At 40.9% G+C, this 21,001-nt stretch overlaps 1 protein-coding gene across 2 annotated transcripts in view; it reads left to right on the forward strand.

Annotated features, from left to right (window-relative positions):
- Window positions 1-10,880: 10,880 nt before the first annotated feature.
- LOC105475843 (BMP binding endothelial regulator) overlaps window positions 10,881-21,001 on the forward strand; it is a 246,167-nt gene continuing 236,046 nt past the window's right edge. Inside the window, exons 1-2 of one of the 2 annotated variants that reach the window (XM_011731390.3) lie at window positions 10,881-11,136; window positions 12,201-12,286. In XM_011731390.3, the coding sequence (XP_011729692.1) occupies window positions 11,004-11,136; window positions 12,201-12,286 (219 nt within the window). In that variant the 5' untranslated portion in view covers window positions 10,881-11,003. The remainder of the gene's footprint in view (window positions 11,137-12,200; window positions 12,287-21,001) is intronic. The other variant, XM_011731391.3, reaches the window with a different exon arrangement.

Consider the following 21,001-nt stretch of genomic DNA (forward strand, 5'->3'; position numbering starts at 1 on the left):
GAATCTTGTTAAAATGCAGATTTGGATTCAACCAGTCTGGAATGGGGTCTGAGATTCTTCAATCTCCCCAGTGATGTAGACGTTCCTGGTTCAGGAAACATATTTTGAGTTTCAAGGAGCTAGAAGATCTTGAAGTTCTTTTGAATCATCAAAATAAATTTTAATTGATTTGCATGTTAATTATGAAAGCAATTACATTATAATTTATTATATTTTATTGTTTTCTAATGCTTTGAAAGTCAGTAAACTATATATTCCACCTGCATATGTTCATTGCAACACTACTCATGATAGCAAAGACATGGAATCAACCTAAATGCCCATTAATGATAGACTAGATAAAGAAAATGTAGTACATATACATCATGGAATACTATGCAGCCATAAACAAGAATGCGATCATGTCCTTTGCAGGGACCTGGATGGAGCTGGAGGCCATTATCCTTAGCAAAGTAACAGAGGAACAAAAAAGTAAATACCACATGTTCTCCCTTGTAGGTGGGAGCTAAATGATGAGAATACATGGACGCATAGATGGCAATAACACACAATGGGGCCTATCGGAGGTTGGAGGGTGGGAGGAGGGAGAGGATAAGGAAAAATAACTAATGAGTAGTAGGCTTAATACCTGGGTGATGACATAATCTGTACAACAAACCCCCATGACATAAGTTTACCTATGTAACAAATTTGCACATATACCCCTGAACTTAAAATAAAAGTTAAAATAAAACAACCTTTTTTTAACCCATTAGGACATTGAAGTTACCAGAACATTCTATTCTTTCACCTAGGCTGAATTACCAAGTGTTGTCTTTAAAAACTCTGTGGCCTGAAGGAATTTCGCCTTCAATCAAAGAGTAATTTAGGTACCATGAGAATTACTTTCCAAACTATAAGGGAAAGTAATGACTATATTAACAAGTTGTCAAAATTAAACTTCCAATTTTTCAGGTTTTTCAAGCCCATTCTTTTGCCCCTGAGGGAATTAACTGCACAGAAGAATAGAGGAGGAGACCCTGTGGCCCACTTTAAAACCAAGATGGCAATCCCATATCTCCTAGATCTTGGGGGTTCATTAATGCTTACACGTATCAGTCTCCAGATGTTCACAGGCAAAAAGTAACATATTCACAAATGATACAGAGCAAACACTTATTATGATGCCCAAAGAACAAAAGCTATTGGTAGCAGTGAAGAATAAAGTGACCCACAAATAGGCTGCTATTTACTTGTTTGTTTTGTCTGCAGCGCATTTAATTGCATCTGTTCTCACTACAATAGCTAATGCCCAGCCATTATTTCCATCGTAAACCTCACTGGGGATGAGAAATGCAATAGACTGAGATCCTTCTCATGAAATTGATTTTTTTTTTTCCTCCATCAGTTAAAATATTCAGCAAAGGTGTTGGGTTCTCCCCGACTGCTTTCCATTTACACAAATAAAAAATATATATATACACATTTAAATGGTTAAAGGCCATTTTATAAACATAAATGGCTGCCTTATATGTTTTAGAGAATATAATGTCTCAAATTAGAGAAGTGGAAGCTGTGGGACTTTAATGCGAACAAAATGAATGTATGGCAAATTTAATGGGAATAAAGTACCTGCATGCATGCAGTGGTTTTCAATAAATGTGTATGTATTGAATTGAATGGACTTAGGATTGATTGCTAGGTTTGCCTAGCAAAGACTGACATGGACTGTGAAGATAAGGGCAGGCTCCAGCATGGAGAAAGAGGTTGCTGACATCCATGCCCTGTGATCTCAGGGATCCAGCAAGGCCAGCCTTTCCTGCTGTCTTTCTTCCTCTGCAGTTCTCGTTCTAGTGCCCATATGTCTACATATAGCTTTAGTCCTTTAGGCATTGCTTGTAACAGGTGCTATAGTACCTAGATGTTGGCTGTATTGATTTTTGCAATATTATTATTGTCAATAATATTTATGCTGACCAACATTTACTCAGGGTCACCCATGTGGCAGACTTCAGGCAGGCAGGAAAAGGTACTTTCTCGACTCAAGTTTTAAAAATCCAGGGGAAGAGCTGAGGTCACATTCCAAATCCTGGAACAATAAATGTGGTTAGAGAGATGAGAGGCTGGGATTGGTCCAGCATGAAACTTATGACTTCTGTGTTTGCTGGAAGTGGGGAGTATAATAGGAAGTACAATGATTTTGGGAATGAGGAGTATAATGACTGGCAGAGATCTCACTAAAACCACATATTTTGAGGAATATTTCCTAAAGAAGGTGTATGATTTTCTGGAAAAAATTCATATACACCACAGCTTTGGGCAAATTCTTAATTTATTTGAACTTCAGTAGGATCGTTTGTAAATGGAGAAGTTGGATTAGATGCTTTTTGAGGGTTCTTTAATATCTAAAAGTCTCTAGTTTTGTTACCTTCTAAAATATAACGTTATATAAAATAGTTTCTTCTTCATCCCTGACAAGCAAGCAGAGGTGATACTATTTCATCCTATTGAGTGGGAAAATTGAGGCTCATAAAGTTAATTAACTGGCCTCAAATCATTAGAATGCCAAGTGGCAAAATTAGGACTAGATATTAAATCACCAGATTAGTTCCAAAGAATTATCTTTGAATGCTTCCCACATTAGTGAAATTAGTTTCATTAATTCCATAATGACCACTAACTAATCCAACTAGTGGTTAGCTGCTATAAAGTAAGCTAAGGTTGATGAGATAGTTTTGATAAATTAAATCTTGGGCATTTGAATGCATTATTTGGCTGCCTCCTGAGATATTCTGAAGTTGTTCATTAATGTGATGTCTTTCTAACGGGAGATAACTATAAAGCATGGCTCAGGGAAGGAAAAGCTACTCAGAATTCAAGCTGAAGGCAACCGCTTTTAGGAAAACATTGAGGTAAAGCATGGGAGGAACTGATTATGATCTTCCAGCTCCCAGACACTTGATATTATACCACAAAGCTGACAGAGGTCAAATAAGTCACTGTTGTTTGTTTTAGGATTTCTCTAAATAAATATTTAAAATACACAATCAATGAAATCTAGAAAGTCAATGGAACATGTTTTATTTTTAATAAGACCTACTTTAATTGTACATTCTCTCACCTACAAATATCTATTAAGGAAACTAAGAAATAGCTTAGAGGTCCTAATGGCTCTCTTTTTTATGCTACATTATGTAAGTTTAGCATCAAAAATATTAAGTCCAAAAGAGACAACAATCTTTAATTAAGAATTACAAAAATGTAATTCAAAAGTCTTAATACACGTGCCTTTGGTCTGCTAATTAGTGAATTTATTCTTAATGAAATAAATATGAGTCTTAGAAAGATGTTCACTGAAGCATCTTTTATAGTAGTAAAAAGTTGGAAATGACCTAGGTAGGAGACTATTTAAGACGATTATAGTACCTTCATCACATAGAATATGATACAGTTGTTAAAAATGATACTGTCAAAGACAAAAACATTCACAATAGCTTAACCAATAAAAGCAGGAGCTCAGGAATCCACGTGGATTCTGATTCCAGCTCAACCAATTCCCCATTGTGTGAACTTGGACAATTTCTTAACTTTTGTGTTTAATTTTGCTTGTATGTTCAATGGGACTGACAATAGTACCTACCTCATAGAATTGCTGGGTGAGATGAGGTGATGTATGTTAACTGTTTAGCCAAAAGCCAGATAATAAGGTTATAAAACAGGAGAATGTTTTGTTTTTGCTAATCTGTATTTCCAACTTTTTGGCCAAATGATTGAATGTTAATTTGGTAGCAAATAAGAAAATATAAAAGTTTTTTATTTAAACACGTTTTAAAAAATTTAATTATGGTAAGATATATGTAACATAACATTTAGCATCTTAACTGTTTTTTTTGTTGTTGTTGTTGTTGTTGTTGTTTTGTTTTTTGAGATGGAGTTTCGCTCTTGTTCCCAGGCTAGAGTGCAATGGTGTGATCTCAGCTCACTGCAACCTCCGCCTCCCGGGTTCAAGCAATTCTCCTGCCTCAGCCTCCCGAGTGGCTGGGATTACAGGCATGCACCACCATGCCCGGCTGATTTTTGTATTTTTTTAGTAGAGACGGGGTTCCTCCATGTTGGTCAGGCTGGTCTCGAACTCCTGACCTCAGGTGATCCGCTCACCTCAGCCTCCCAAAGTGCTGGGATTACAGGTGTGAGCCACTGCACCCGGCCCATCTTAACTGTTTTTAAGCGTGCAATTAGTACTGTTAAATATTTTCACACGATTGTGAAACCAATCTCCAGAACTCTTTTCATCTGGCAAAACGAAAACTCTGCCCATGAAACAACTCCCCATTCCTCCCTCCCTGCAATTCCTGGCAACGACCTTTCTTCTTCTTGTCTCTGAATTTGCTACTGTAGGTGCCTCATATAAGTGGAATCGTGTAGTATTTGTCTTTTTGTGATTGGCTTATTTCACTTAGCATAATGTCCTTAAGTTTCATCCATGTTGTAGTATGTGTCGGGATTTCCTTCCTTTTTAAGGCTGAATAATATTTCATAGCATATCCTCACCACTTGTTGTTACTCATTCATCCCTTGAGGGGGACACTTGGGTTGCTGCCACATTTTGGCTACCACGAATAATGCTGCTGTGAACATGGTTGTAGAGATATCTAAAAGTTGTTATTTTAAAAAATAAAGAACATTGGAAGTTCCCCTAAATTTCATAAGATAGATGTAAATTACATAAAATACTTATATCTTGTAAGATCTTTTTCTTGACTCTGAAAGTGCCTGAAACATTAATAAATACAAAAATATATTAATTAATTAACACACATAGCTATTTCCTGAGGACTTATTTCTTGTCTTTGGTATGTGCTAAATGCTTCAGATAATTTCAGGTTTAGCTGCCAAGTAAACCTGAACATACACACACACACACCCCCCCACCCACGCACACATACACACACACACAAGCAAGCATTAAAATAATGTAGGTGTTACTTTTCCACTCACATTCAGGAAAGCCAGATGCATCAGCCCAGGCTCCCATTGCACTCCATGGTTTCAGAGTCTAATCTCATTTCTTGCTTTGCCATTTCCCAGAGACATTTTCCCCAAGGTATACACAGGGGAAAGAGTTTGCTGGAGCCTTACTTACATTATCATGTCTGTATTCCAGCCATCAGATTAGAGGAAGAGAAGAAAGAGCATGTCCTTCCTTTAGTGACACTTCTCCATTTCCATCCTATTGGCCAGAAGTTAGTCATGGGATCACTACTACTTGTATGAAAGACTAAGAAAAATGATCTTTATTGCTGAGAGCCATATGCACTGCACAAACTGGGGGGCTCTATCTTGAGAAAAAAGGAAAGACTAGATGTTGGGAGACAGCCGGGAGTCTGCCAGAGCGGCCATACATGTTAAATATCGACCTGGTAGTATATATCCCTACATAAGTAAAGTTGAACTGTTTCTGAGTCTATAGATAATCTTCAATAGTAATTCTGCAGTAACGTTGATTGTTCTCTCCTCTGTTGATGTTTACTACAATGAGATCAACTTAAAGTCTTGAAGCAACAGAGCTTAAAGTAGAAGAGCTAGTGAAACCTAGAACAATAGGAGGGAGGCATTAGCTTAATAGTCTGGTACCCTGGGTTGGTCTTGAGATCTCCTTGGCCATCCTTCACTTCGGATAGGTGGGGCTGCAGCTTTGGTGCTGATGAAGCTGGTGATTAGGTAAGCTTGTTTTGGGGAGTGACTTCTGGATGGAATGTGGAGAAGAGAACTCTTTTTCAAAGATCATTATCTATGAATTGGCAACATTGGTGCCTCTCTGACCATGAAACCAAATTTGTATCTGATTTTTATAGCTTCCAGTATCAAAATGACTTATGTATTCAGCAAGCCCCTGAAGATGAATCAGTACATAGAAATATTTTGGATGTTTTGATGGAAATTGTTAAAATCTTTGTTTTAACTATGTAACTTCATTTTATTTTAGTTGTATAACTAAAGAATTTGTGACACTCCAAACCAGTTAGTTTGGCTCATGGACATTTAAATGAACGAGTACTGTGTGAAACAGCAAACATTACCCCATTACTCACTGCATACCATTGTCCTTGAGGCAGGGATTGGGATGGGGTCAGGGCCAGGGAAAGAGTGAAGGGGGCTTCTGAAGGGGACTTTATTTATTACAATACTAATTTTTAAAAAACATAGTAATTTTGTTATATCCATGCAACTGTGTTTAAAAATGTCAGTTGCCTATCATTCTCATCAAAATGCCCTGCTTTAGAAAAGATAAACTTTGTAATGAGTACAATTATATGAAAAGAATCTTAAGGCTACAAAGAATGAAGAAAAATGATTAAGAAAAGATCAGGCCAATGATTTAATAATTTAATTTTAATAATTATCATTTATATAAATTATACAATATCATGAGAATGATGCTTTTATCATTGTCCCTACTCCCTCCTATCTCCTCCAAAAAATGTCATTTCTGAGACTCTTATTTTTTGGAATGGCATTAAAGCCCCAGGCAGAATCTAGAGGACTCACCAGCCTCAGTGGTGCCCACCCCTCTCTGAAACTAAGCAAACCTGTAGCAAAGCCTAGAAGAGAAGTGCAGTTCTTCAACATTTTATCCAAGTGACTTCAGAATAAACTCAGTTTAACCAGTGAGCTAAGTTGTGGTCAGCTTTTTATGGTGTTACGACTTGTATTCTTGGTACCAGTTTAGTTCAATAAATATTTGAGTACTTATTTCACCAACTCTGTAATTTTAATTTGCATCATATCTAAAATATTCAGTGGCCCTTTCCTATAATTCTTATGACTCATAATCCAAGAAGGCAAAACATTTATAATGGTAAACATCATGATCAAGGAGCCAGAGGAACCCTGTTTAAATGGATTATGCCATTAACTAGTTGTGTGACCCTGGGCAAGTCATTTACCCCTTAGCTTTTAGATTTCTCACTTTTAAAGTGAAAGGGCAGGGAATTGGTTTATATGAGGTCTAAGATCTCCAGTGCTTTAAATAGTTAAAAGTGGCATTTCTACTTTCAACCCAAGAAAAATCATATAGCCATAGCTAAAGATGTTGAGAAATAATGATTCATATGTAGAATCCACTCCATCACCTTCAAACACGCGAAGGTGGAAATGGTGCTCTCTAGTATTATACTGACCACGTGTTCAGATTGCTGAATACACCTGCAGAAAAAAATTTCCATTCTAAAGAAACGCAGTCTGGTTGTTTCAAAGAAAAATTAGGCACTTACTGTATGGTAGATTTCCTGTTGGTCACCTGGGAGTGAATCCTTCAAGAACCACCTGTACATTTCTCCTTATCTCCAAGCCTCCCAACAGCTCCAGCTCAGTGGGCAGATGGGGCCAATAGAATTCCTGTTCCCTGTTCTCTTTGTAAACCCTGAGTCTCTCTGCTGTTACTCCTTGCTGTTCCCAGGCTGCCCTTCCTTCACTAGAGCCTGCCCCTTCATTCAAAGCTCAGTTTCATATGCCACTTCCTCCAGGAAGCTTAAGGTCCTCTTTGAAATTTTCGTGGCATATTATCTTCTCTTCCTACCTTCACTTCTACCTTTTACTGTATTCATTATAAACATAGTTTATCCCCTTACTAGCCTGTAAGATCCTTGGTAGCATAATCCTTTATCTTTATCAAGTCTAAATGCCTTTTTTAAGGTGTAACTTTCTCAACTTTATGAAATACCTTGCACCCTGCCCTAGTGGTAGGTATCACAATCTCTTTACCCTGTTTCCTTTTGGAAGGGTCTATTTGTTTCTATTTTTAGGAAGCTGGGTTGATACAATTTCTCTAGAAGCACCTTTCAGACTTGAATCCACGTGACTAAGTTGTACGTTCAGTTGAATTTTTCAGTGAGAATTTAGCATCCTAGTTTTGAGAGGAGATGAAGACAGTTGCTCTTACCACAGGCCTGGCCCCTTTTAATCTGATTGGGTTTCACAGTTTATTTTCCAGACAAAGAGATAAGACAGAGTTTTGTCTAACTGAGACTGGGACAGGTCCAGAGTTAAATATTGGTCTTTGGGCCCCATCACTTCTTTCCCCTTGAAAGATGTCATAAGCAGACCCAAACACACATTTTTTTTCCCCTCATCTTGATTTCAGCCAAGGCCATTTTTGGGATTTGGATGGTACCGCTATTTATTTAGTTAAACTGTGAAGGCAGATCTATGTGCTTTTCAGTGCAGGCGTTCTTTTTTCTTTTTGACCCTGGAATATCTCCGTTTTGTGTAGACAGAGACCAGTTGTCAGCTGATAGACTATCACTTGAAGGGGTGGTGGCAGCAGTAGATGCACTGGAAAACATCTTGATAAGGCCTTGGAGAGAAGGCTGCTCTTTCGGAAACAGGGCCCATTTGCCAAGAAGGCAGCAAGGGAAATCGCTGGTGGCAGAGGCTTATAACAAACAGGAAGAAGAGACAGGTTTGCCAAAGGCTTCTGTGCATTTTTCCCCTTTGCAAACTTTCAGGCAGATGAAAATGTTTTTAAGGTGGTTTTTGGGTTTGCACCTACAGGCAGAGTTCCAGTGCATTCCAAAGCACCATGCTGCACATTATGGAAATGCCACACACAGCTAGATTCTGTCATAAAGAAATTTGTCATGCAAATTCTGAGGATGTTTGGCTGGTACCAGGGAGGGAAGGCATATCAAAGTAACTCAGGCACACTCTTCAAATGTCTTGCAATTTCATAGCATGCATTTATCCAAATTTACGGCTAAGGCAACAATAGGTCTCCCAGCTTCCTTATTCTTCAGCTTTCCATAATTAAATTATGACAAACAACTTTATCTAAAAGCCTCATCCAGGGACAATCTTTTTAGATAGAGGAGATAGTGGTTTCAGCTGATTGTACTTATCTGCAGCAATAAAGGTTTTTATTTATTTGATTTTTAATTTTAATTTTATTTATTTTTTAATGAGTCCCTGGGAAGTAAGGCTGCATTTAGAGGTTTTTCTCTTTTTGCATATTATCTTTATGATTAGTAAATGCATAAACACACTGTTTTCCGAGAAGCTGCCTGGCCATGGCTTTATTTGGGTGGGGGGAGGGAGGGAAGGAATCACACATCACCCTTCTTCTCTTTTAATTTAAATTTTACACTAAGAATCTATTTTGAGAGGGAAATGGAGCATGCTAAGCTAACGACAGCTTTCCCTTCTCTTATTTTTCCCACGTCAGAGCAACGTGCTCGGATCAGCTCCTCGGTGTGTCGCGATGTTGGCAATGCTGCACCAATTATGTCAAGTCTCCAAATCACTCGAAAAAACGAATAAAATAAACAGTCAACGAGGCAGGGAAGGGTTAAGGTGAAGCGAGATTAAACCTGTCAGCAAACAGACTCATTTATTTTCAAAGCTATAGTTTCCACAATGGAAACAATCCACTTTGCCTGGAGACCCTTAGGTCCTTTCCGCGGGGACCCGGTTTCAACTCTTGGACAGAGGAAGTAGGTGGTCCACCGTGAGCTCAAGGACAGCTAACTGATCGTCAGATCCCAACACTTGCCAAGCGTCCCTCACTCCCACCTCGCGCTTTCGTACTTTGGTTACAAAAATTATCTCTGCGATTGCATCCCTTTTGAGTAGAGGGTGCCACTGCATGGGCAGGAGGCGGCGATTCAGCAGGGGGATCACAGGAGCTGACTCCCCGGCACCCAGTGCTGCAGAGGCGAGAGGGCGCAGCCGGGCTGAGGGAGCGACCGAGCGCCGAACTGCAGAGGCCGCCGCGCGGAGGCCCCAGCCAGAGATTAGCGGCGGGGCGGGGGTCCCTCCCTCTTTTCGGGTGAATGAATGATTAGTCAAACACCACCTCCCCTCCCGGTCCGCCCGACATTGGAAGGGAGGAGTCTCGGAGCGATTGCTCTTTTTTATAAGGGCGAAAGGCGTTTGCCTCGGTACGTTTTTAAATCGACCTTGTGTGTCGTTTCAACTTCGGTCATCCTTAGTGTCAGGACGCGCAGACAGATAAGCACAGAACGCAGATCTCTAAGGCCACTTGCCCCTCTGTCCGCTCAGCCCCCTGAGTTCGCTGTCGCGTCCCCGCCAGAAGGAAGCAAAGCAGGGCGTGAAAAGTTGCGGTGGCCCTATTGCCCCGGGTGTGTCGCTCCCATCCGGGAGCCAGCAGGGTGGTGGGGCGCTCCTGCGTCTCGTTTGCTGCTCCCTCTAAGGATTGGGGCACCCGGGCCTGAGCTCTAGTGTTGCGGCATCCCCCGGGTTCCCCCAGGAAAAGGAGGAGGCGCCGCGCTCGCCGTGCGGTGGAGACGCGCCTTCCCGGCTCTGGTCCGCGCCCCGCGGCCGTGGCTTCCCTGGAGGGGCTGGGGAACTGGACGCTGGGCCGAAAGGGTTCGCGCTGCCGCTATAGCGCAGTCCCTCCTGCGCCCGGGCGCCCCCAGCGGGTTCCAGGAGGCGCCCGGTGAGCCCCTGTCTCTCGCGGCGGAGCGAGCGCGCTCCGGGCGGGCCGAGAGCCGGCGGGGCTGGCAGGAGGTGGGGAGTGCGGGAGTGGAGGACGCTGCGGCAGCGACAGCGACAGCCCCCGGAGCAGTAGCTGCAGCCCGGGCGGCGGCTGAGCGGCAGTGCGCAGTCTGCAGCACCGCGGCTCCTCTCCGTCTATCTCTCGCTGCCGCAACACCCCCTCCTCCCGGCCCCCTCTCCGGCGCGGAGGGGCTGACTGCTAAGCCACTGCAAGCAACTCCCTCAAAAAAAAAAGAAAGAAAAAAAGAAAAAAGAAGAAGAAGAAAAAAAAAACCCGCATCGGAGGAGCCTGGCCGCAGGACCCCTCCTCCCCCGGCGCCCCCCACCCCTCGCCTCTACCCCCGCCCTCCCTCACACACCCCCGCCCCCCAGCTCCCGGGCGCCCGCCTCCCTCCTTCGCGGACTGTCTCCCGACACGCCGGCCGAGAGCCCTTTTTGACTGCGAGCTGCGGCAGCTGAGCAGAGGCGGCGGCGCGGGACCTGCAGTCGCCCGGGATTCCCTCCAGGTGACGATGCTCTGGTTCTCCGGCGTCGGGGCTCTGGCTGAGCGTTACGGCCGGCGCTCGCCTGGGATTACCTGCTGCGTCTTGCTGCTGCTCAATTGCTCGGGGGTCCCCATGTCTCTGGCTTCCTCCTTCTTGACAGGTAGGGGAGGGGGCGGGAGGGACCGACCCTCCGGGACGCCGGTTTGGTACCTGGGAGAGGTGGCGCTGGCTTGCCCCGGGGATGGGAGGGTGGAGAGCGCGCACCTTGGCGCTTGCCCTGCGCTGGTCGATGGGGATGAAGCGAAACCCCGGGAGGGCTGGGAAGGCTGGGAGTAGGTGAAGAGGTTGCGGGCTGAGAGGCTGTTGCCTTCAATGTAGTAATAATAGACATTCTTCTATTTGAATTTGAGAAATTATTTTATTTTTAATATTTTCCTCAACTTTTATTTTAATCTTTATCTCTCTCTGTAGAACTCAGGAAAAAAAATTTGTGCAGTTTTCTGCACATCTTCCTTTCTCATCTTTGGGGTTCCAATACATCCACTGTGCTAGGAGTGCTTTTTAAAGCACTGGCTCTCAAGACCTTGAATTTAAAGAAACTATCATTTAAAAAGGGCACTAATAGCCGGATATAATAATTATATGTTTTCAGGCAGGTGAAGACCTCAGCTGCTATTCTGAAGGACATACTTTACTGACACCTGGTGCAGAAAAGAAAATATCGAGTCAATTTCTAAGAGAAGGGAAAAGAGGATTGCGTTTCAAACAGTGATTTAAACCTAAGGCAATGCGAGAAAGATCCATAGAAAGGCCTGTTCCTTGACACAGTTCTGAGTTTTGGTCAATTTAAAATCTGCCCCAATTTGAGTTTTTTTTCCTTTTTTTCTTTTTTTGCATATGGGGCTGTGTGCTTAGTTGAAATGTCTTCATAAAGGAGGAGTGTTATTAAAAATCCAGTGAAATACTTGGAATTGTGCTTAAACCATCTGAGAACAGATAATTTCTCTTTACATCATAGTCTTTTTAAAACTTGTTTAAATAAAATTATTGAAAATAGAGTTTGGGGGGAGGAGTTTTGCTTTGGTGAATTTAATAATTTTAACTACATTAGGAATTCTGAAGTTTGGGTAGAGGTTTCAAAAAAGATTGGTGTAAAAATTTTAAATGTTGAAATCATGCTACTAAGCTGACTTTAAATGAAACTTTTTTCCCCCTGAATTTCAGGTTCTGTTGCAAAATGTGAAAATGAAGGTGAAATCCTCCAGATTCCATTTATCACCGACAACCCTTGCATAATGTGTGTCTGCTTGGTAAGTGTGGAGATCAGGTAATATGAACTCAGTTGCTTTCTCTGATAAGGTGAATCCATTAAATGTGATAATATAACCAGATCTTACAAATTGTCTTTAGTCATTACAAAATTGCACATAACTGTACCTACTTTGTGAGTTGAATCCAGTTAATTTCTGAGTTTTATGGACTTTGGCAATTTCCATTTCATCTAGCTGGAAATTCTTATCTTTGACATTATCCTTATAGAAGTAAATTTCAGATAGGCTTTGTATGACGTCTCAGTGAAAATTGCAGTTTGTAATGTCTGTTTCCAGTAATGATTACTACAACCAAATCCTTGGTACAACAAAACTTTCTGCATTGGTTCTGTCATCTAAGCTCAGCGGGAAAATGATGAGATAAGATTTAAGTATGAAGGTCCGGAATAAGGTATGCAACAAAGGGAAAGAGAGGTGACAGTCACAAAAAATGAACATGAGGAAAAGATGTAATTCTGGATTTCTTTCTTGGGTTTCTTTGCCTGTTATACCCTAAACTCTCAAATACTGTCTTTATTTCTTATTTGGAAGCGTGAGTCAGAAAGGACAATTCTGTCCTTAATAGAGAATGACACTTGGCTGTCAGCTGCTTAGTTAACACTATCAGTGGTTAGTAGACTCAAAAAATAATTTGTTTCCATTTATTTTAGTTTAGTAGTCAATGATAAGTCTAATAAGTAACCACTTGGGGGAGATTAAGCAATGTGAATAAGACTTTCTGAGAGGAAGTACAGACCTACAACATAAACATTTTTGCTTAAGAGTGTTTTACATGCCAATCACTTTTGGCAAAATTTGGTTAGAAACTATACATTATAAAACCCTGTTGGAGATACATTAAGGCAATCAAATGCGAAGCCCAAAAATGATAGAGGACTACTTGTTACTAGATCAGCGTGCTGTGTGGAACTGCAGAAGGAATTCATTTTGGTTTAGGCAAAAGCCAAGCCATCTGAGTTTATACTACCTAAACTTTTTCATGACAAGAGTTGAGGTCAACGTTTTGAAATGATAAATGGGTGACGGTAAATGGCTGTATCAAATGATTATCAGGTTTGGAAGACTAAGGAAATCAGCAGAAACAAGTAAAAATGCACTGTGTTTGCTGACACAATAAATATTGCTGTCTAATAAAACAGAGCTGAGAGAGGGTGTATTATGATTGCGTATTTATGGGTTGCCGTGTTCATTGATGGTCTTTTACTAAATAATTTGTTGAAAAGAAGCTTTGAGTTTAAATTTTGACTCAGTTGTAGATTTACAAATGCAGTGTGTATGTATATGTGTGTTTAATCTTCTTTTTTAAATTTTTCTTATCTGTATAATGTGAGCGAATTATTTTATCTTAATCTATTAAGATTTCAGAGGACATTACCCTGACCAAGTAATATTTAAATGTGCTGAGAGCTTCGCATATAAAATACTGTTTTTCTCTTCAGCAATATTACTACTTATAAAGTTTACATATGTAGTTTGAGTTTTGTAAACTGTTCCCAAATAACATCATGAGAAATTCTCGCCACAGCATTCCCCCCTTTTCAGTACTCCTACCCCTGCTAAAAATAGTGCCTTTCTTTCAAAGTGGAGACTTAGTGATAAGAAGATAGATGTTAGAGTCCTGCAGTTTTGAAGGTAAAGAGTAAATCTGAAAAGATGCATCAGTTGGAATTCAAGTGGGAATGATATTTATTCCAGAAAAGTATCAATTACATTCAGAAGGGCAGTAGCTTCATTTATGTCTTTAACGTTTAAGTAACAGTTGTAGGTATCTGCCTTGGGTGAGCGCTGTCAGAAATCCTTTCTAAATATGTAATATTAGGACTTTGGCTATCAGCTTCACCCGTTACAGAGCTCTTTCATTGGCTGAAAGGCTCAGTGATATGTTATCACGACCTTTGCAGGGGTTTAGAATTATGGGGTCCAAGTTGTCGTAGTCATTGCTGCTTCCTAAACATTTGTAATGACTTGGTAAAATTGAGTAATAATAGATGGATGACCACTTCTCTCTTTGTATAACACTCTTGTACATTTCCACGAACCTACTGCAGTTCATGGATTTCAAAGCACTCCAGACAGCCAGGAAGCTACTTGGCATTTTTGTACCTAGGCAGGAAGGTAGACCTATTTAGCAAATTGATAATGTTAGCAATGGTAAACACTTATGTTTACTATTTTTATTTTATTTTATTTTTACTTGTAGGGCCTCATCTAAGCCAGCATTATTTCATTTTATCTTCACAAAAATCCACTGAGGGCTTTTACCTTTATTTTACAGATGAGAAAACTGAGGTGTAGCGGGCTAAGTAACTTGTGAAAGTTGCATTTGAGTAAATAGTGGAGCTGAAACTATCTCAGATTTGTCTGCCTCTGGAGCACATGCCTATAACCATAAGAGACAGCCTATTTGTTGAGTTAAAGACGTGGGAAAGTAAGGAGAAAATAGAAAGAACATCCAAATTATTTTACCTTTTGGCGTTCCTTGGGTTATTTTGTTTTTTCTTTTGAGTCTTTCAAGAGTTCGGTTAGTTGACATTTGTTAATCGCATTATATGAAAGGAAAATCTCGTTATGATATCACTTGACCTGCAGGGAGCGTTAGTGGTGAGCTGGTTTTATGTATGTACATTAAGAAGGTATGTAATAGTCTCAACTGTACTTTGGATAAAGAAAATAGTCATATTTAGTTTGTGTTGGTCCAGCCTTTTGGCAGAAAGGTACCTAAGGCTGAGTGTAAGCTCATATCTTATTTCATAACATGTACTAAAAAAATAAATAAATAAATAAAAGAAAGAAAGAAAAAGCTAACGTCAACGTATGCTTAAAAAAGATGTAAAATGTTACAGTTGGGAGGAAATAGGTGGCACAAAGTCCCGTATATAATTACAGAGTAAAAGCTTAAAAAACTCCACAAAAATCAACTTGGCCTGATTTAAACTTTTAAGCTGTGAAATGTTTCAGAGGTTGGAGTGAGCTCATTTCTGTGGAGTTTTTGAGGATGACAGTGGGCACAGTGGCCACCGTAAGCAGAGCTGAATAATTTTATTCTCATTTATCATCCTCTGCGTAGACCCGAGCATCTTGCCAGAACCAGTCCCAGTCCAAGAATAACTGGTTTGTTAGCTGGTGATGGAATCTCGTTTTAAAGTGTGTGGCCCAAAAAGCTTCAGTTCATCTATTTAAGGGGGTAGGTGAGAAGTTGGATCATGGTCCTAAAATCTAGGGAACTGGGTAAGCAGTTTAGATTAAACTGCATGTGCTTTATTGTTTAGTCAGAAAGCAAAGCATAACTTTACAAAATGGTCTTTTATGGGGCTGAGGAAGGGAGGCCAACACTTATTACTGTTTTTGTATGATATTTTCCCCGCTTTCTTGCTAGAATTATTTTTCCCATAATGTCTAGGAAAACACGTTGGTGCCTGCCCTGGAGTACAGCTGAGAGGGGAGCCAGCCACACCCAGATAAATGAAGCTGAAGCCATTCTCAGATCTTTGGGACGTCCCCAGGTCCACCAAGCACACATGAGAAGTGGTGCTTGATCTTCTCAGCCTTCTCCACCTAACTGTAGAATAGGAGGACATGGCGGGAGCCAGTGAGTTGGGCCCAGTACTAGAAACCTGAGAAAACTTTGGAGGCTGGGACTCAGAAAACCCGAAGTCAGAGCTTAGTTTGGCATACATTTTGTTCAGCAAAAAACATTATTCTGAGGTTGAAATTTCCTCTTTTAAATCCAGAGGTGCAATGTAGAAACGGACCCTTTGCTCATAAAAAGCAACGTGAAATTCAATGTTACAAGAATCAGGGCCCCACCTGTCTTGGAGCCAACCAAATAGTGAAGACAGAGAGACCTTGTCTGCTGTCTTCTACTTTTTTAATCACAAAAGTCTAATATCGCTCAACAAGGAGCTCCCAGCATGTTAGATTCTCTCGGGTGCCTTATCTCCATAAAATCCTCATGTTCTTCATTGTTCAGATTAGCTGGCTGGAGAATAGATATCTATTATCTAAACAAGTGTTAAGCACATGTTTGAGGATGAGGGAGATAACATTGCATGAGAATTCAATTCATGTGTGTGTGCATGTATGAAACAGAGAGAGAGAAGCCATAAAGTAGACCAGATGTGTTCAGAGAGGTACTGCACTCAGTATATGCACAAATACATAGATTGCCATACTTTTTCCAAGTTGTTTCAGGTCATTTCTAGACTTTGGATGCTCAGTAAGGAAGCAATCAGATTTATTTATTTTTACTCTGTTTAGAAGGTGATGTGACCAATTACCTTTCAACAGAACAATTTTTGGGAAAGGTAACAGTTAATGTATAGGATTGTGTTGGCAAATTCACAAAGACTAGTTCTGAGAGTCATTCTTATTCATGCTTTATTCAGGCTCAAAGAAGTAGAGCAAATCTCGTGAGATCACACAGTTACTAAGAGACAGAACTGGGATGTGAAGTCAGTTTCTTACTTGCTAAACTAGAGTTTCCTTCTGCTGGAAAAGTTGACTACTTAAAAACTTCTACAGATACCTTCAAGAGCTTCAGAGAGTCTTTTCAACCAGCACAGAGCTAATGCAGGCTCTCTATGGAGGCAGTTATAGTGGTTTCGATCTTGCAACCCAAACCGTCTAGAATTTGGAGAGCCCTTCCAAGGAAGACATGGGTTTTGGCTGGCATCATAACATTTTGGCAAAGAACTTTGGCCCAGACATCAGAGAGTCTTGGGTTCAAATCAAACCGGTGGTGAAGTTGAGACAACTACCTCACCTTTCCAAACCTCAGTTTCTTCATCTGGAGAGTGGGATGGATGTCAACATCTAGTTCACAGAGTTGCTGTGTGAATTAAGTGAGATGTAGCACGTAAAGTTTGGCCTGGGGCTTGGCATTGAGTAAACCCTCTGGAATGATTTTTTATTGCTGTTATTGATGATGGCATTATTTTTAAAAATTCTTATTTCCTCACATGGAACAGGATGCAAAGTTTCAAAAGAAAACGATAGAAGGGACGACGGACGAGACGTAGGGATAATGATGGCAAACCCACCCATTGTTGTGCATGAACAAGGTTTGTCAGAAATGTTTAGTGAGTTTTTCTGTCCCTCCAGGCTTGGACTGGGCTGATCTAGGCTGCTTCCTTATTGGTCCAGTGATCTTTGGGCCCTGGTGTAAGTTTTCCCCTCGCTTTCCATTAAACACACACACCCACACAAAAAACAAGAAAAAAGCAAAAAGAAAAAAAGAAAAGAAAAGCTTTCCGTGGAAGAGGGGCCTGCTTTCTTGCAGAGTATTTACATCTCTATGCCTGTGGGGTCACCTTCACTTGTACTTTTATTGGCAGAGGGATTGGGTTGGGACTCGGGAGCGCTGTAATTCTGGAAAAACTGCCTCGTGGCCTGGCATCATGGGGATTTTCCTGGCCCGCCTTGTGGAAGTCTCTCGACCCCTTTCCAGACCTGAGTGTGTCTTTGTTGCCTACTTACTCACTGCTCCCCTTCCCCATCCCATTTCAAACACTGTTTATTTTGTTTTGAGGCACTGGACTTGACTGTGGGTATCAACAGTAAATTGTGTTTTAAGTGTAGGAAATAATGTTGAGGAAAGAGAGCCCTTCCCCAGACTAGAATGCAAATAGGGGGAGGGCAGTAGAATAGGAGATAATGGGAAAAGTCAGGCAAGGCAAAATGATGGAAAAATAAAACCAGTTAATACGAATTTGTTGAGTAAATAAAGGATATCAGTTTTTCACACCCTCTTCTATGGCCCTTCTGTATAAATGATGATATATTGAGTCCTTTGTGCTATAAAAGAATATGAGTAACAAACACCACCTTTCATGGCACTGGGAGGTCAAGTGTGCTTGTTGAACTTAGTTAAGATCAGCAAATGAGCTGGGTGTATATTTTAAGACCTGTTGATTCCCAGTTCTAATTTTATAAAACACCACTCAAGGCACTAGGGATCGCAGGTTATAAATTCAATAATATTATTCTTTCTTCCTTCTTTCCACACTTCATCCCCTCTTCCATTTTATTTTATTATTTTTAGTCCTTTCTGTGTTTGAAGCATTGTGCTGGCTGGGGACCTTTGAGGAGACAAAGACCAACAGGACAGATTCTTGCCCACAGTCTAATGGGGGAGACGAACACATGCATAAATAAGAAACTTTATAGGAGTGACAGAAAAGCACTGTAATAGACTCAAACCCATGTACTAAGGAGGCTGCCAATGAATTCTCACTAGGATATCTGTGACCATGATGTGGGGGGAGAGATGATCCAGGCAAAGCCTTGTTGGAGGAAAGACACAAAGAGAGTGTGCTTGGGACTGTGGAAATGGCAGAGTCTACTGTGCCCAAAGCTGTGATGGAGCTGGAGTTAGAAAGCTCCATGAGAACCAGCATGGGGAGCACCTTGAATGTAATAATAAGGATATCAGTGTGAAGGGTCTGGAGTCTGAACAACAGACTGCAGGGATATTGTGTGGTCAGGTGAGCACAAGCAGCCTGGGCAGTGGGAATGGAAAGAAGGTGTTGGGATAAACCAGTGTTGCTTAGTCTTTTGAATCTTTGACTACATTCCAGTTCTAGAGTATTTACATGAATACCAAAGGTATTGAAAAAAAAAATATGTCGACAGAAAAACTCCAAACCATGCCCAGCAAGACACAGTTGGTAAAATTCAGCAGCAATTACAGTGGAGTGATTGGTAGCACAGCCACTTTGCTTGTCACTTGGTGCCTCTAGAGTAGGGTGCTGCTACTTGAATAGAGTAGTTCTCTTCCCAGAACTCACTCTCGAAATTCTATTTGGGGCACCAGCTCTCTCCTCTTACAGTGACACCCTGCCTTACACTGTTGCATGGTTCATTTGGTAAATTATTCAGTCTGGTAGGTGTGTTTATGATAGCATGTATGCTCACTTTTAGCACAATTTTTTGTTGTTCTTTTTTTGAGACAGAGTCTCGCTCAGTCGCCTAGGCTGGAGTGCAGTGGCGCGATCTCGGCTCACTGCAAGCTCCTCCTCCTGAGTTCACGCCATTCTCCTGCCTCAGCCTACCAGTAGCTGGGACTACAGGCGCCCCCCACCCACCCGGCTAATTTTTTTGTATTTTTTGTAGAGACGGGATTTCACCGTGTTAGCCAGGATGGTCTCGATCTCCTGACCCTGTGATCCACCTGCCTCGATCTCCCAAAGTGCTGGGATTACAGGCATGAGCCACCGCGCCCGGCCTTTAGCACAAGTTTTATACATTAATCAGGATTGGGTGGCTCACCTTTAAAAAGTGCACCAACGTGCCATGACATTGAGAACCACTAGTCTTGCAGAGGTGTTTTGGAGCCCACATTTATAGTACTTGGCAAGAAAATAGATGGCAGAGGTGAAAGATGGGAAAAATTGAAGGGAATTTTGAGAAATCTATCCAATGTCATAGACACTGTAGGAAGAGAAGGGGTCCTGTGGGTGGGTGGGTAGTAATCAGTTTAGATGATTACTAAGGTAGTAATCAGTTTAGATGATTACTAAGGTAGTAATCATTCAAGGTAGAAAAGCCATGTAGGCTCTTAAAAGATCGTGAGTTCAGTATAGAGAAATCAGGACTAGAAGTTAACAATTTGTTACCTGTCTGCATAGAAATAAACTTCAAAACTTTGGGAATAAATTATTTGCCTTGAGGAGGGGTCTAAATTGAGATTTTAAAAAAATGGGCCTACAATATTAACTATAAGAAGGGTTTTGTCTAACAGAAGGATAGAAAAGGAGAAACCTATGAAAGAGATGGAAAACTTATAGTTATAGAGGCAAGAGGAGAACCAGGAAGGCACAGGCCAAGGCAGAAGACGTTTGAAGAAGACAAAGACTATTGGCATTAAACATTGCAAAGAACTGGAAGATTCTAGGAGAATATCAAAGAAGGAACGTTCTCATCTTCTTGGACTCTTTGAAACAATGAACAATGGTCCCTTCCCCCCAGACCCTGCATATTTGCACATGGGATTGAATTGATCATAGATGAGATTCAGTGCAACCCCAGTTGGCAGGAATCCAAAACTAAGATTGCTGTAGGGATTTTGAAAATTTAATGCAAAAATCACAAATTTGCCAAACTTTGACTTTAAAAGATCTTAACAAAAGTGAATAAATACCACATGAAATTTTAAAAGGTACCCAAACAAAACTAATTTCACGGATAACAGTAATACACTTTTTGCAAACGTCATTGGAATGTTTCTATAGTTAAATGTAAAATGGACCAGGCCACATTGAGGGATTTTTTTATTAGGAATAAAAGCAACAATATAAAAGAGTCTGACTAATATAAAAACTTACTATTATAAACTTTTAAGTTTGCTCTATTAAACTGTTAATGATGCTTTAAAAATATTATATAATTTAATGTCTTAAATTCTAGGTCTTCAGGTAAGATATTTTCTTTTCTCATGAAATGTTTAAAGCCCATTTTGTCAGTGAAGTACAGCTGTGGTGTGGGGGCCGTTGTGTCTCAATGTATGGGTTTGAGTCTCACCTGGGTTGCCTGGTAGCTGTGCACCACTGAGCAGACACCTTACCTTCTCTGAGCCTTCATTGTGAAGTCTGGGACAAGTCCCAGTGGTATGTACCCTTTAGCAGACTTAAGTGGTTGGCTGTGGGCATTAACTGGGGTGACTGGAATGGGTTAAAGGCCAAGATGCGTGTGAAAGCT

Source organism: Macaca nemestrina, chromosome 4, assembly GCF_043159975.1.
Source record: "Macaca nemestrina isolate mMacNem1 chromosome 4, mMacNem.hap1, whole genome shotgun sequence".
NCBI classification, from domain to species: Eukaryota; Metazoa; Chordata; class Mammalia; order Primates; family Cercopithecidae; genus Macaca; species Macaca nemestrina.